Source organism: Camelus ferus, chromosome 2, assembly GCF_009834535.1.
Source record: "Camelus ferus isolate YT-003-E chromosome 2, BCGSAC_Cfer_1.0, whole genome shotgun sequence".
In the NCBI taxonomy this organism is placed as follows: Eukaryota; Metazoa; Chordata; class Mammalia; order Artiodactyla; family Camelidae; genus Camelus; species Camelus ferus.
In genome coordinates, this window is record NC_045697.1 from 54,501,774 (window position 1) to 54,516,417 (window position 14,644).

At 33.6% G+C, this 14,644-nt stretch overlaps 1 protein-coding gene across 1 annotated transcript in view; it reads left to right on the forward strand.

Annotated features, from left to right (window-relative positions):
- Window positions 1–10,909, forward strand: part of UBA6 (ubiquitin like modifier activating enzyme 6) — a 73,511-nt gene extending 62,602 nt beyond the window's left edge. The window contains exons 29-33 of the mRNA XM_032459126.1: window positions 339–532; window positions 1,400–1,527; window positions 3,894–3,981; window positions 4,172–4,266; window positions 7,555–10,909. Of these exons, the coding sequence (XP_032315017.1) occupies window positions 339–532; window positions 1,400–1,527; window positions 3,894–3,981; window positions 4,172–4,266; window positions 7,555–7,690 (641 nt within the window). The 3' untranslated portion in view covers window positions 7,691–10,909. The remainder of the gene's footprint in view (window positions 1–338; window positions 533–1,399; window positions 1,528–3,893; window positions 3,982–4,171; window positions 4,267–7,554) is intronic.
- Window positions 10,910–14,644: the final 3,735 nt, after the last annotated feature.

Below are 14,644 nucleotides of genomic sequence, written 5' to 3' on the forward strand. Positions count from 1 at the left end.
GTGTTTCAGAGTAGTATTTATGGAATCAAGTTTTGAACAGTACCCAATGTTGACTTTTTTTTATTGTAAACCGCTTAATAGCAGTTATACATGGCTTTCTTATTTTTCCATTTTTTAGAAAGTTTTTTTAATATAGAAACTTCTCTAATTTAGTGGTGTTAAAGCCATCATTTTCATGTCCTTCAAAAACTTCAGTTCCTTGAATTTTTTTGTTGTTCAGTCATTTAAAAACCTAAACAAAAAGGACTCTTTAACAGTAGTGAACCCACATTGCTTTTTACCTAGTAAAGCCCTTACCACTTACTAGGAAACTTTGTTTTTCTGGTTGTTACCGTCAGATGACCTTCAGATGGCAGTGCTTTCATTTGAAAAAGATGATGATCGTAATGGACACATAGATTTCATCACAGCTGCATCAAATCTTCGTGCCAAAATGTATAGCATTGAACCAGCTGACCGTTTCAAAACAAAGCGCATAGCAGGTAGAATTATACCTGCTATAGCAACATCCACTGCTGCAGTTTCTGGCTTGGTGAGATTATTATTCTTTGAAAATGCTTCTTTTTCATCATTTCTTTCCTTTCTTCCCCATTATATCACTCGCAACCAGTCACTCAGATCTTAGAGAAGGCAGAATACATATTGATCTTATAATTTAAATTTGTAAGGTATTTCTGAAAATACAGTAATCTGTACTTTGAGCTTTTAAGATAATACAAACATTTTAACATAAAAAAAACAAGCTCTGTCAAGATAGAATATAATTTTTCTTACAGACAGTGATCATCTTCATCATCTTTGTATCTTCCATACAAACCAAGTGCTCTTGTTTTTCTTGAATAAAATGAACTACCATAATCTTTGCTATTTGATTATATTGGATTTTACTTCTTTGCCTTAAAATAAATGTAATTCCTGTTAGTGATTTGGATTTCTTTCAATTTAGTTTTTTCTTAATGATTTAGAATCTTTAGAATAGCCCTAGTTATTTTACTGTACCATGGTGTTATTCTTAAAAGCTATGTAATTATTTTTCCTATTAAATGATTTTGGACTGCTATATTTCTTGAGCTCTGCTGTTTGCTTTCAAAGTAGGAAGATTACATGGTCTAATTAATTTTTTTGATAACTTTGTTTAACATGTGCAGAACAGGTTGAAAGTTTGAAAGTGTGAAATAGGCTAAGTGGAGAGACTTAAAAGAAATTTATATTACTCTAGTCCAAAAGCTGCTTTTATTCCTTTTTTTAATTTTAATTTTTTTATTGAAGTATAGTTGATTTTGCTTTTATTCTTCACACAGAAATGCTTGAAAAGAATTCAAGAAAATTCTATAGATGCAGTTAAATTCATGAATAGTGTTGGGCTGTTTATATAATCAGATCACCTTGTTTTACCTAGGTTGCACTGGAAATGATCAAAGTAGCTGGTGACTACCCTTTTGAAGCTTACAAAAATTGTTTCCTTAACTTAGCCATTCCAATTATAGTGTTTACAGAGACATCTGAAGTAAGAAAAACTGAAATCAGGTATGTATGAAGGTCTTTTGCTTTTGCATAATGAGAATGACATACCTTTTTTTTACATTTTAAAAGAGAAAAGTAATAGTTTCATCTCTCCTTTTCTTCTGTATATATAACACTTTCCAGTACTTCAGGACAATGCTACCTCTTCATGTAGCATTTCTCTCTTCTCTTTTTTTTTAACTGAAGTATAATTGACATTCAACGTTAAATTAGTTTCTAGTGTACAATATAACGATTCAACACCTGTATATGTTGGGAAATGATCACCACAGTAAGTCCAGTCACCATCCATTGTTACACATAGTTGCAGAATTTTTTTTTCTTCTGAAGAGAACTTTTAAGATTTACTCTCTAAGCAACTCTCAAATATGCAATACATATTATTAAGTATAGTCACTATGCTGTGCATTACATGCGCATGACTTACTCATTTTACAACTGGAAGCTTGTACCTTTTGATTCTCTTCACTTACTGTGCCCACACGCCTACCCCGTTTCTGGCACTTTCAGTGTTCTCTTTATCTATGAGCTTGAGGGTTTTTTAGTTTTTGTTTGGTCAGTTGGTTGGGTGTTTTGTTTGTTTCTCTTTGATTCCACGTGTACATGAGATCATAAAGTATCTGTCTTTCTCTGTATGACATATTTTACTTAGCATAATGTCCTCAAAGTCCATCCACGTTGTTGTAAATAGCAGGATTTCATTCTTATGGCTGAATAATACTCCATTGATATAATACCACATTTTCTTTATCCATTTATCCACCTGTGGACACAGATTGTTTCCGTATGTTAGCCATTGTAAATAATGCTGCAGTGAACATGGAGATACAGATCTTTTCAAGTTAATTTTTTCATTTTCTTTATATAAGTACCTAGGAGTAGAATTGCTAGATCATATGGTAGTTCTATTTTTAAGTTTTTAAGGAAGTTAACATATTGCTTTGCATAGTTGCTGTATCATTTTATATTCCCACCAAGAATGTACAAAGGTTCCAGTTTCTTCACATCCTTGCCAACACTTGTTATCTTTTGTTTTTTGATGATAGCCACCCTAACAGGTGCGAGGTGTTATCTCATTGTGGCCATTGATTTGTATTCCTCTGATGATTAGTGATATTGAGCATCTTTTCGCATACTTGATATGGAACATGTTTTCACATGCCATCCATATGTCTTTGGAAAAATGTCTGTTCTGATCCTTTGCCCATTTTGTTATCGGATTGTTTTTTGTTTTTTGTTCTTTTTACTATTGTGTTGTATGAGTTCTTTATATTTATTTTGGATATTAACCCCTTATCAGAGATATGATTTGCAAATATTTTCTCCCAGTTGGTAGGTTGCCTTTTCATTTTGTTGATGTTTTCTTTGCTGTGCAGAAGATTTTCAGTTTGATGTAGTGTCACTTGTTTTTTGTTGTTGTTGTTGTTGTTTTTTACTTTTGATGTGAAATCCAAAAAATGAATCACCAAGACTAGTGTCAGGGAGCTTACCACCTAAGTTTTCTTCCGTAAGTTTTATGGTTTCAGATCTTACATTCAAGTCTTTAATCCATTTTGAGGTAATTTTTGTGCATGGTGTAAAAGTCCAGTTTCATTCTTTTGCATGTGACTTGAAGCATTGCTGACTAAACTGCCATAGAACTCTCACACTTAATCTGTCACACTGTTTAGCATTGTACTTTCTTATGGTTTCATCTATGTCTATCTACATCAGATGAATTAAAAGACACTCCAGTGTCTGACTAATGGGTAATGAGATTAAAAATCTAATTCCAAAAGCTATATGACAAAGCAAAACAATTCCCCTGGACTTCCATTTTTCACTTTTTAAATTGGTAACAATCAGAAATTTGAAAACTGCTATCTTGGCAAGAATGTAAGAAAGCACTCTCATACATCACTGGTGAGTGTATAAAATAATATAACCCATAATAAGGCAAATATAGCACTATATTTCAAATTTACAGATACATTTACACTCAGCTCAAATTATTTATGTACAGGATATTTATTCTGGCATTATTTATCACTGCCAAAGATTGGAACAATCCAGGTGTTCATTAATAGGAGACTGGAACATCCACACAGTGAAACCCATGCAGCTATTTTAAGAGAGAGAGACAGAACTCTCTTGCTAAGGCATACTTTATAATGAGACACTGGGAGGATCAACAGGGTACTGATAAAAGTGGTTACCTGTATGGTGTGATGGGGAAATAAGATAATGGAATATTTTTAAAGTTATATTTTTCTTTTTTCTCCCACATTAGTGTCTAACTAAATCACAAATAATGGACTTCTGGGGTTTTATGTTATTACTAAAGGGAAGAAAATATAAATGTTTTTGTTCTGAATATTTTTCTATAACAGAAATGGAATATCATTTACAATTTGGGACAGATGGACTATACATGGCAAAGAAGATTTCACCCTCTTGGATTTCATAAACGCAGTCAAAGTGAGACAATTATTCATTATAGTCGCTTTGAGTCTGTTAGTTTTTATGCATAATTTCATTAACAGTTTTTATAAATATTATATAGCAGGAGTTTGTTTGCTCTCTTTCTGCTGGTTGTAAAACATTGTCACCCAGCATTTTATATTTGGATGAGGCTTTGATCATTTCTCTTTTGGGTATGCACTTTTAGGAGAAGTACGGAATTGAGCCAACGATGGTGGTACAGGGAGTCAAAATGCTCTATGTTCCTGTAATGCCTGGCCATGCAAAAAGATTGAAGTTAACGTAAGTGTCGAACATTATATGCAGGAGATTCTCAAGAACTGAAACATAAGCTGAATGTACACTAGAGAATTAAATATAGAGGTTAATGAAGTTCAGATACAATATGTGATTTACTCCTACCTAATGGCAGTAGTAAAGACATGAATCTACCAAGCTCCACAGACTACCTATCAAGCGAGATTTATAGCATTACAGTGCTCTTGTGAATTTATTGTAGTTCAGAGTCAGCTTTTAAGCTAATAGGCTTAGAAACCTGATTTGGTCAATAGACCAAGTAAAAGTAAATCCACCTCTTATATGGAAACACACACAAAGACTAGGCTTATGAGGCTGAAGTGTTTTTAAAAATGCCAAATTATTATTTTCATTCATTTATTCAGGTTTTTTTTTAAGAATGGCTGCTATATGCCAGGTGCTTTTGTAAGCATTAGGGATACAGCAATGAGCAAAGCAAAGTTCCTGCCCTCCCTGAAGAGTTTGCACAACCATTAGATATGTATGTCAGATGGTGGTAAGTGCTATGGAGAAATAAAGCAGAATAGGAGGTGTTAAGTTGGTACAGTATATTGAGTAGTCAGGTATTCCCTCTGCCTGTCATATTTTCACCAGATAAGCTGGCATTTGAGCAGAGACCCAAAAGAAGAGAGGGAACAAAAACAGCCAGTCTGTGCAGTGGTCTGCAAGCCCCTAAGTGATCTGGTTCCCACTTACCTCTCTAAGTTCCTTTCATACTTCTGTCCCCTTGTCTACAAGATTCTATTTCTTTCCCTTGAACATTCCAGTCTTCAGCATGAGACTTTTGCTCTAGTTGTTCCTTCTGTTTGCAACTCTTTCTGAGATGGCCATCTAACTTTCATCTCTGGTCTCTGGACTTCCTGAAGAGGCCTCTCTGAACCCTACTTAATATTAGCCTAGCATACCTAATCTAGCCCTTTTCTCTGCTCTACTTTTTCTCTCTTTCATAGCATTTATCACTGTCTTATTGCTATTATATTACTTACTATCTGTCTCCCCCCCACTAGAACTTAAGCTTCATTCACAAGGGCAGGAATCTATATTTGATCTGGACATTGATGTGTCTCAAGCACCTAGACCAATGCCTGGCACATAATAGGCATGAGTAAATATTTGTTGTTCATTTTGCAGTATATACAAATATCAAATCATCACCTTGCACACCTGAAACTAATATAATGTTATGTCAATTACACCTTAATAAGAAATTCTAAAACTTTTTACATGAAATTAGCATATAAAAATATTTGTCACAAATAAATGACCCTCTGCATGATGAGTGTCTCAACATGCTTGTCAGTTTAACTGATTATTAATAAGGTTAATAACATTTTAATTATTATAATCTGGGTTTAATTATCTATTTTTAAATAAAATTACTATTATATTATTTATGACATTAATTTGCCTTCTTGTTTTTCATTTAGATCCCTAAGTATCTTTTGGATAAACTGATAGTAGTATTTATTGTTTACTACCTAGATGAGAGTGGAATGTGTGGTCCTGAAGTGTATTGATTAATGGAATTTAAATTTTACTGCAGATAATTCACAAAAAAGCTTTATAGAGTTGGCCAATATTTGAAACCTCCAGCATGATATGTTTTGAGAATGATACTTCTCATTTTATTACATTATGCATTTAGCAAATACTTACTGAGTACCTGTAAGTGGCTAGACAAACTTGACTTCAGAAAGACCTGGGTTCCCATCCTTGTGTAGCTCCTTAATTGTTTTGTCACATTAAATAGCTTACTGAACTTTTCAAACTTAGTTTTCTGTCCACATATAGGGATGATTGTGCCCAAGGCTATTGAGCATTAAAATAATAGTGAGGGCTAGCAGTGTTACAGCAAGTAAGAAGTATCCCATAAATGTTACTTCTGTGAATATTTTTTCATCTGCATTTTATCAAATAGCCCTTGCCCTCAAGGAGTTTATAGTCTACTAAAGAAAAGTGACATGTTAGTAATTAAAATGTAACTGAATAATTATTATAATAAAGTTTTTTACAGAACACTATGGGCACTAGTGTATCAAACTTCAGCTTAGGGTAAATTTCATTTGAGCTATCTTTGGAAAAGGATTACATCAGGCAAAAGCAATAGTTTGTTCAAAATTATGCAGCTAATAAAGAGTGTACATAATCTATTTGGGAAATAAAGTTATCTGGAATGACTTAAGGATGAGATGGTAAGAATGAATTGTGGGAAGAATGAAAATTTGTAGATGGGGCAAAATATCTTTGTAAAATGAAAATACCTGTTATTGAGGACTAAATACAGTACATAGTTCAGAGCCTAGCATGAGATAGATACATGATATATGATAGATAACATTGTTAGGCAGGAGAATAATGTCAGATTTGCATTTTAAGAAAATTCTGGCAGCAGAATATATTGGAGGTAGGAAAGAGACTGGAGGGAGCTGGCTAAAAGCTAATGCAATAATCTGAGGGGTATATAGATGATGTCTTGGTTTATGATAATATCAGTGACAATAGCAAAAGTGAAGTTTTTTTTAGTAAGCAGGATATACATGGGATATGAAGGAAAGGAAAAACTTAAGAATATCTTTTATGGTGATTTTTGTAGCTTGCACTTGAAGTAAATCTGGCTTGATTTTTACTCCCTAGGTAGAAATGCTTGAAAAGAATTTATGCTTCCAGACTCCTTGCAGGACATTTGGTTCTGTTCAAAACATCCATAAAATATTTTGGTCCACACCAAAAATTCCTTGAAATTGGATCCCTGCCAAGTAGTTATAGACAATCCCAAACGTCAAGGACTTTTTAGTGTGGCCCAGATGTCTTACAATGTTTTAGACAGGACCAAATGATCCTGCAAATATCAAGGAACTTTTGGGGTGTACCAAACATCTTATGAACCGTATGGATATTTTGGACAGGACCAGATGTCTGGTAACCCTCCAAACTTTACAGGGAGTTTAAAGAAGAGTTGTTGTTTTTTGTTTTTTGTTTTTTTAAAACACTGCTTACCTTTTGGGTTTCTTTGAGGGTGGTTTTTTTCTTTTAATAAATGGTCTGTATTCTTTATCAATACCATCAATGGTAAAAATTGATTAACTGTTAGGTAAATGAGTGTCTTGGTTTTAGAGCTTTTAGTAAAGAAGACAGTTATATGAAAGCAGGTGAATTACTAGATTTAAAAATAAATTTAAACAAGCCCCGATTCTTTGGGTAACATTGATCAGCAAATCACTCTTTCATTTTACAGAATTTACCAAATTATTTGTCCTTGCCTTTTTTTCTTAGAATGCATAAACTTGTGAAACCTTCTACTGAAAAGAAATACGTGGATCTTACTGTGTCATTTGCTCCAGATACTGATGGAGATGAAGATTTACCTGGACCTCCAGTAAGATACTACTTTAGTCATGACACTGACTGACAGAACTTGTCTTAAATTTACTCTAGGACTACTTGATTTTGGAAAGGAATGCATTCAATTCAGGAGCTAAAAAGATCAGCTCGTAATGCTATGGATTTCTGTTTGATGAAGCCTTAATTTACATCAGTGGAAAACTACACTGAAGATTTATAAAGCATTTTGAAGCATAGTATATACTTGTGTAGTGCTTCATGTGTGGATGTGATGCGATCACAAGCAACTTTGAACTGGAATGCCATTTTTTAATGCTTACAAAAAATTTGTGTATTAACCTCTCTGGATGAAAAGAAGGAAAAATGCATATCCAAGGCCAGAAGAGATAAAAAAATCAAGAAGTTGAAAGTGACAAGTGCAGCTATCCAAAAAGTTTCATCCTATTTTACGAATTTCTTTTTGTTTAGTATTTGAGGCCCATTTTTCTATACAAATAGCATTTGGCTTTATGCACCTCTCATGACTAGATTTTGGATTTAACACCAGTAGGAAGAGGAAGGATGATAACAGTGGTTGAAGAAAAGACATTTAAAATTGTACAGTTTACTGTCCTATTACCTCTGCTAGTTTAACCAGAGTTTGTTTTATCACTGTCCCCTCAAAAGCAGGATCTTTGTTAATAGCATCAGTGTTGTGAGTTATGAGCGTGTCCAGTGATAGGTGTTAAACTGGATGAATGTTAACAATATTATATGGACTCTGATGTCCTTCTTATAGAATCCGTGAATGTGAACAGATAAATATGGCTAGTTATTTGATTCTTCAGTATGCCTTCTAATGTGGCTATTTTATTTATTTGAAACTCTAAACCTGATTGTCAGAGTATATAAGACTAAAAGTTTTTGTAGAGAGAGTGTCCTTAGAAATAGATGAAAAGTAGAAATTAAAAAATTATCACTAGTTGAGTCTTGATTTTTTTTTTCTTCCAACAACCTAATGGACAGAAAAAAACAATTTAATGTTTTATTTTAAAGGGAAATATATTATTTAATTCCACATTCCCAGAAAAGGAATTGACAAAGATAAAAATTTACATTTTTAGGTCTTTACTGATAGAAACTTTCTGTTTCTGATAAGAACTATTGCGAATGTTCATAGAAATAGTTTCATTAAAATGATGTAAACACTGAATTCGGTGAAAACAGCAAATACTTCTATCATTTCCTAGGCTATTATGCATTCTTAAGCAATTTGCATTATTTTACACAGAATAAGTTATTTCTCTCTAGCTACTTTCCTTCTGCTCTCCCGTTCAGACCATAAATAGGTACTTTGATAAATTAAAAACTAGATTCAGGTCAGTATTACTCCAGTTTGGTGTCTTTTCATACTCTGTACTTAACCTCCATTTTTTTCTACTTACAAGTAGTTTAAATTACTTAAGTCAGCCAGCTCTATTGTTTCATTCTTTTGTAAAAGTATCATCCAACTGGGAAAATATATTTGGGAGTGGAGGGTGAATTTGTATGATTAAAGGATGATCTGTGCATTGGAGGTGAGGATAAGTGGACATGATGAGTTTAAAGGAAATGGCTACCTTTGAAATAAGCAGTTTAATTTTGATTCACCATATCCTACCCTCTCCCATCATTTATATTACAAGTATAATGTTTAAAATTAGTATGCTTACAGTTGAATCCAGGAATGTCAAAGCTCTATGGCTTGGAACGTCTCTAAGAAGCCAGTTTCCCACTTTCACTTGTTTTGTGCTCTATGACAGGAACTGGTATTTTCCCAGTAGTATTCACTAATTCTCAGTTGTGATCTAATCACTTGTTTATATTTGGTCTAAATCTCCACATCTCTTCAGAATTAAATTTAGCACCATGCTATCAGTTCTTATTTATAGAGATCAGTACTTTAGCAGATTCAAACAAAATTAACAAGGATTGAGTTCATTTTATGATTAAACTTGAAACCATTTTGTCTTTTTTTTTTCTGTAGGTAATGGTTATTGCCATTAATCTCTTCTATTTAATTCTACTCAGCTGGAAAGCCAGTGTGAATTTAATGACAGTTTTTTTCATTATCTGTTTTATTTCTGTACCATGAGATCACTGTTGGTGATTGAAATATCAGGTGCAAAAATTAGTGATTAGACTGTACAACTGAGTGATTTTTTACTTATTAAAAATGATTAAGTAATTTGACAGTATCTTTGTAAATCCTGTTCCATAGCTGACTCCAGAGATTCCAGTTTTACTCTTCATTTTATGAGTAGTGTTGCCTTAGTGTTTCCTAGTTTTCAAGGTTTGCAATCATGGAGATACAACATTCACTGGATATGGAGGGACATTACTTTGAAGTGCTTTTGGCTCCTGGAAATTCTGTTAAAACAGTTGAAGGGAATGGTGGTGACCTTGTAAAACCTAGAAAATCTGGTAAATCCTACACTGTTGATTGGGGATTTCTGAAGTCCATTCTTTTTTTAGAATTCAAAGCATTATGTTGCTCATCTATAAGTTCCTCTAAATTGTCCCAAAGGTAGAACTTGGAAATAGATATGTATCTTTTTTTTTTTTTTTTTTTGGTAGATATGTATCTTTATTTTTATTTTTTGGCTATTATAGCACTCCCTGGTGGAGCCAATGGCAAGGCATAAAATAAGTCAAGAATGTTTAGAGTCCACTATCTTATAATTGGAAAAATGAAGACAGAAAATTTGTTTTCTTGTGATCTTGAGGGGAAAACAATCTCTTAACCTAATAATCCTTTCAACTGTAATGAATATTACCAAAAATTCACTGTGATTGTGAATATATAACCATTTAGTATACAATCACTAGATATGGGTTTAACTATTTTACTTTTAACAAATTTAAAATTTAACCAGGAAATTGCCGTCCTGGGGGTCACAGTAAGTATTCAGTAGGTAATTTGTTCATTTTTCTCTTGCCATGTCTTAGCTTTATTTATTTAATTAAGATATATATTTTCAAGAGAGTACATAAAATATGAATACACAGCTTAAGAAATAATTTTAAAGTAACTACTTAAACAACTCTCAAATCAATAGAACACTGACAACAGCCCAGAAACTCCCTTGGTAGTCCTTCCCAGTCACAGTCAGCTTCCCCACATGTACCCTCTGGCAACTAGCATTGTCCCTTTAGTGATAACTGTGTCTTTGTTTTTATTTATAGCGTTACCACCTATGTATATACCTAAACATTACAGTTTACTTTTGATGGTTTTTTAACTTAATATAAATAGAATCATACTGTACTCTTTGGTGACTGCTTCTTTCCTTCAGCATGGTATTTATCCATGTTTGCTTATAACCATGCTTCCTTCATCTTCATTGATGTATAATTTACCTTTGCATTAATATACCACTATTTATTTATTCAGCCTATTGACTGTGGACAACTTGGGATGTTTTTTGTTTGGGGCAATCACAGTTCTACAAGGAACATTGTATGTATCTCCTAGTACAACTAAAGTTTATGCCTAGGAATGGAAGTGCTTGGCCATAGGGTATTCACATCTTAAATTATATTCGATACTAACAAAAGTTCTTCCTGAGCAGTAGAGATGTCCTGTTTTTCCACTTTGCTCAACACTGGTGTAAACAGACCTTTTTTTTAAATTTTGCCAATCTGGTAGATGTGCAGTTATATCTCATTAAAGTTTTACTCTGCATTTCCCTCATTACTTTGAAATTAAGCACCTTATATGTTTGTTGGCCACTCTGACTTTCTTTTTTGCAATGTGTCTTTTCAGTTCTTTTGCCCATTCGTCTGTTGTGTTGGGAGGTTTTTTTCCTCATTGATTCATAAAAGATCTTTATACATTCTGTTCTTACTTGGCTGTATAGTTGCAAATGTTTTCTTCCACTCTGACTTGCCTTTCCCTCTCTTTATGATGTTCTTTGATAAAAAGAATTTGCTAATGGTTGAGTACTGAGAAGTATCAATTTTTTGTTTTAAGGTTAGAGTTTTTTGCAAATTGTTAAAAGTTATTCTCTCGAACCACAAAGTCATGAATATACTCTTCTTTGCTGTCTTCTAAAGCTTTAGTTTTGACTTTCACATTTAAAGTTTATAATTCACAAGAAATTTTATGTATGCTAGAAAGTGCCTCACCACCATTTACTTTTTCTGTATTTTTCTGCAGTGCTGCCAAAGTCGTATGTCATATCCGTATATGTATACATCTCTTTCTGGACTTTTGTTCCTCCTTGTTGTTCTGTCCCTATGCTAGTATTCTGTCTTCATCACTATAGCTGATACATTGTTTTTGATATCTGGCAGAATAAGTCCTCCCAATTTACTGTTTTGTAAGAGTGTCTTGGTTATTTTTAGCCCTTTGTATTTTCAGTTCTCAAATTTCTAATTTCAAATATGCAAATCTGTCATTTTGCAGTTTCTAGTTGTCCTGCTGAAATTTTATTTTTTATCTATCTGAACATGAAAAGTGTTATTATTTTATAGTCTGTATTTAATAATTCCCATATCTGAAACTCTCCTGTGGGTCTCTTTCTATATTTTGGTTTCTGCTGATTCTCATTATCTTGTATCCTTGTGTGTGTGGTTATGTGTGGTTATCTTTAATTAAATGCCAATACTATATTTGAAAACTTGATTATAGAAATATAGTTGACCCTTGAACAACACAAGTTTGAACTGCATGGATTTGCTTATATGCGGATTTTTTTCACTAAATACATCCTACAGTATTACATGATCCATGAATGTGGAACCTTGGATACGAGGACCAATTGTAAAGTCATATACAGATTTTAAGCTGTGCAGAAGAGTGATGGCCTAATTCCCATGTTGTTCAGGGATCAACTGTAATTTGATGCCCAACATGATATTTTCATTTCCACAGAGTTTTTTCATATGCTCTACCAGGCACTTGGGCACTAGTAATTCAGGATCATTTTGACCCACTTACAGAGACTGAAATTTTCTGAGTCATCTATGTGACTCAGAGCTGAGCTGATTGAACTAGTGCCCTTACTTCCTGTTAACCCTTACTCCAAAAACCCTTCAGACTTGGTAAGTGTGAGTTGGGGTTACCAGAGTCAGAGCCCTGACCCCGTGACTGGTACTGCACTCCACCTTTGAATCTAGTCCCTTAGCTCTGCTTAGCTTCTCTGTGGCCTCTTACAAATCTGCAAAAAAAGCTCCAGGGTACAAGTGGTCACAAATGAAAAATTCATTTTCTTTATGAATTTCTATTTTTCTCCCAGATATTAGCCTAATAATTATTCATTAGTTTAGCTTTCTGATGCCATCCAGCACTTTTTCAAATATATTCTGTGCAGTTTTTCTAAATATTCTCAAGTGAGAATGTTAATCCAGATTACTCAGCCCACTTTATTTCCTAATTTTTGATTATGTGTAAAATGTAATTGGTATCTTTGTATTGCTTCTGTATCTGGAAAACTTACCTCTAATGATTCTTGTAAGTTATTTGTAAATTGTTTCGGATATTCTACATAATCTTCAAATAGGGACAGTGTTAGTCTTTTCTAAGATCTGAATTTTGGTTTTCTTAATCCTCTATTGTACGTTTGTTTTCTGTTTCATTAATTTCTGCTTTTATCAATATTATTTTTTCTATTTTGTTTGGAGTTTTTTTACTGTTTTTGTTTCTAACTTGAGATGGATACTTACCTCATTCATTTTCAGCTTGTCTTCCAACATAACCATTTAAAAGTTATAAATATGTCTATATTACTGTAGTATAATTACATTATATTCTAATTACTGTTGTAGCCATATTCCACAAATTTTGATACATAATAATATTGAGTTAAAATATTTTCCATTTCCATTAGGGGTGGTTCCTCTTTAACTCTTGAGTTTTTCAGGAGAGTGTTTCTTCATTTGTAGCATAGAATTTTGATTTTAGGGTTTTTTAAATCCAATTTGATATTCTTAGCCTTTTAACTGGAACACTAAAACCATTTACATTTCATGTAATTACTAGGATTTATTTCTGCCATTTTATTTTATGGAGGTTTGTTGTCTAGCCTGTTCTATGATTCTTGTTCTCTATTTTCTTACCTTTTAAAATTTGTACTTCATTTTTTTTATTCCATTTATGCCAATTATTAACTCAATTCTGTATTCTGGAACTTTGAAAACTAACCTCTTTCGCCATCTAGCTTCCCTTAGGTTCCACAAATAGAAGACACTAGAAGGAGACTGGAAAGCTGGAGAGAGGGAGAAGAGACTGACCATTGCCATTTGCTTCCTGATTGTCAGCATCACCTCAGCAGTGGCTTTTCTCCTAGTAGTTGTGGCTGGTTCCCAGGCTCTACCTTTTCTCTGGCACTCTGCAGGATCTCTTTTAGGCTTCCAGATTCTAATAATCCTACCCTTTTTCCTTTAATAGTTGGGACCCTTGCCAGCATTTTCAGTTCTCTCACAACCTGTTTAAGCAATTCCTTATGTTAAATTCTTTCTTAATATAAATGATATGGTTTCTGTTTTCCTGAGCTATACACATTTTTTTTCTTTACTGGTTTAGTGGCTTTTATCTTTTGGTGATTACCGTGTATTACAACATGTGTGTTCAGACTAAGTCAGACTAAAGCTAATCATTTTTACGTTTTGAAAGATTATAATTTCCAAAGATGGCCACAGCAATATTTGCAATCTGACATGCTCTTTTGGAAGCTTGTTACCCTACAACCACCATCTAGAGACAAAATGTTTTCACATACCTTGAACTCAAACAAGGATTTATGACTGCCTCAACTAATATAACAGAAAGCAGTATGTGTGACTCTGTATGACTTCTGAGGTTAAACCAGAACAGGCTGTGTGGCTTCTGCTTGGCTGGCTCTCTCGCTCTTGCTCGCTCGCTCTCCCTCATGGAAAGCTCAGCCCTGGAACCCAGACATCATGCTGTGAGGAAGCCTTAACTTAGCCCCAAGAGAGAAACTGAGGCTCCCAACTGCAGTCACTATCAAGTGTCACACATGTGAGTAAGCAAGCTCTCAGA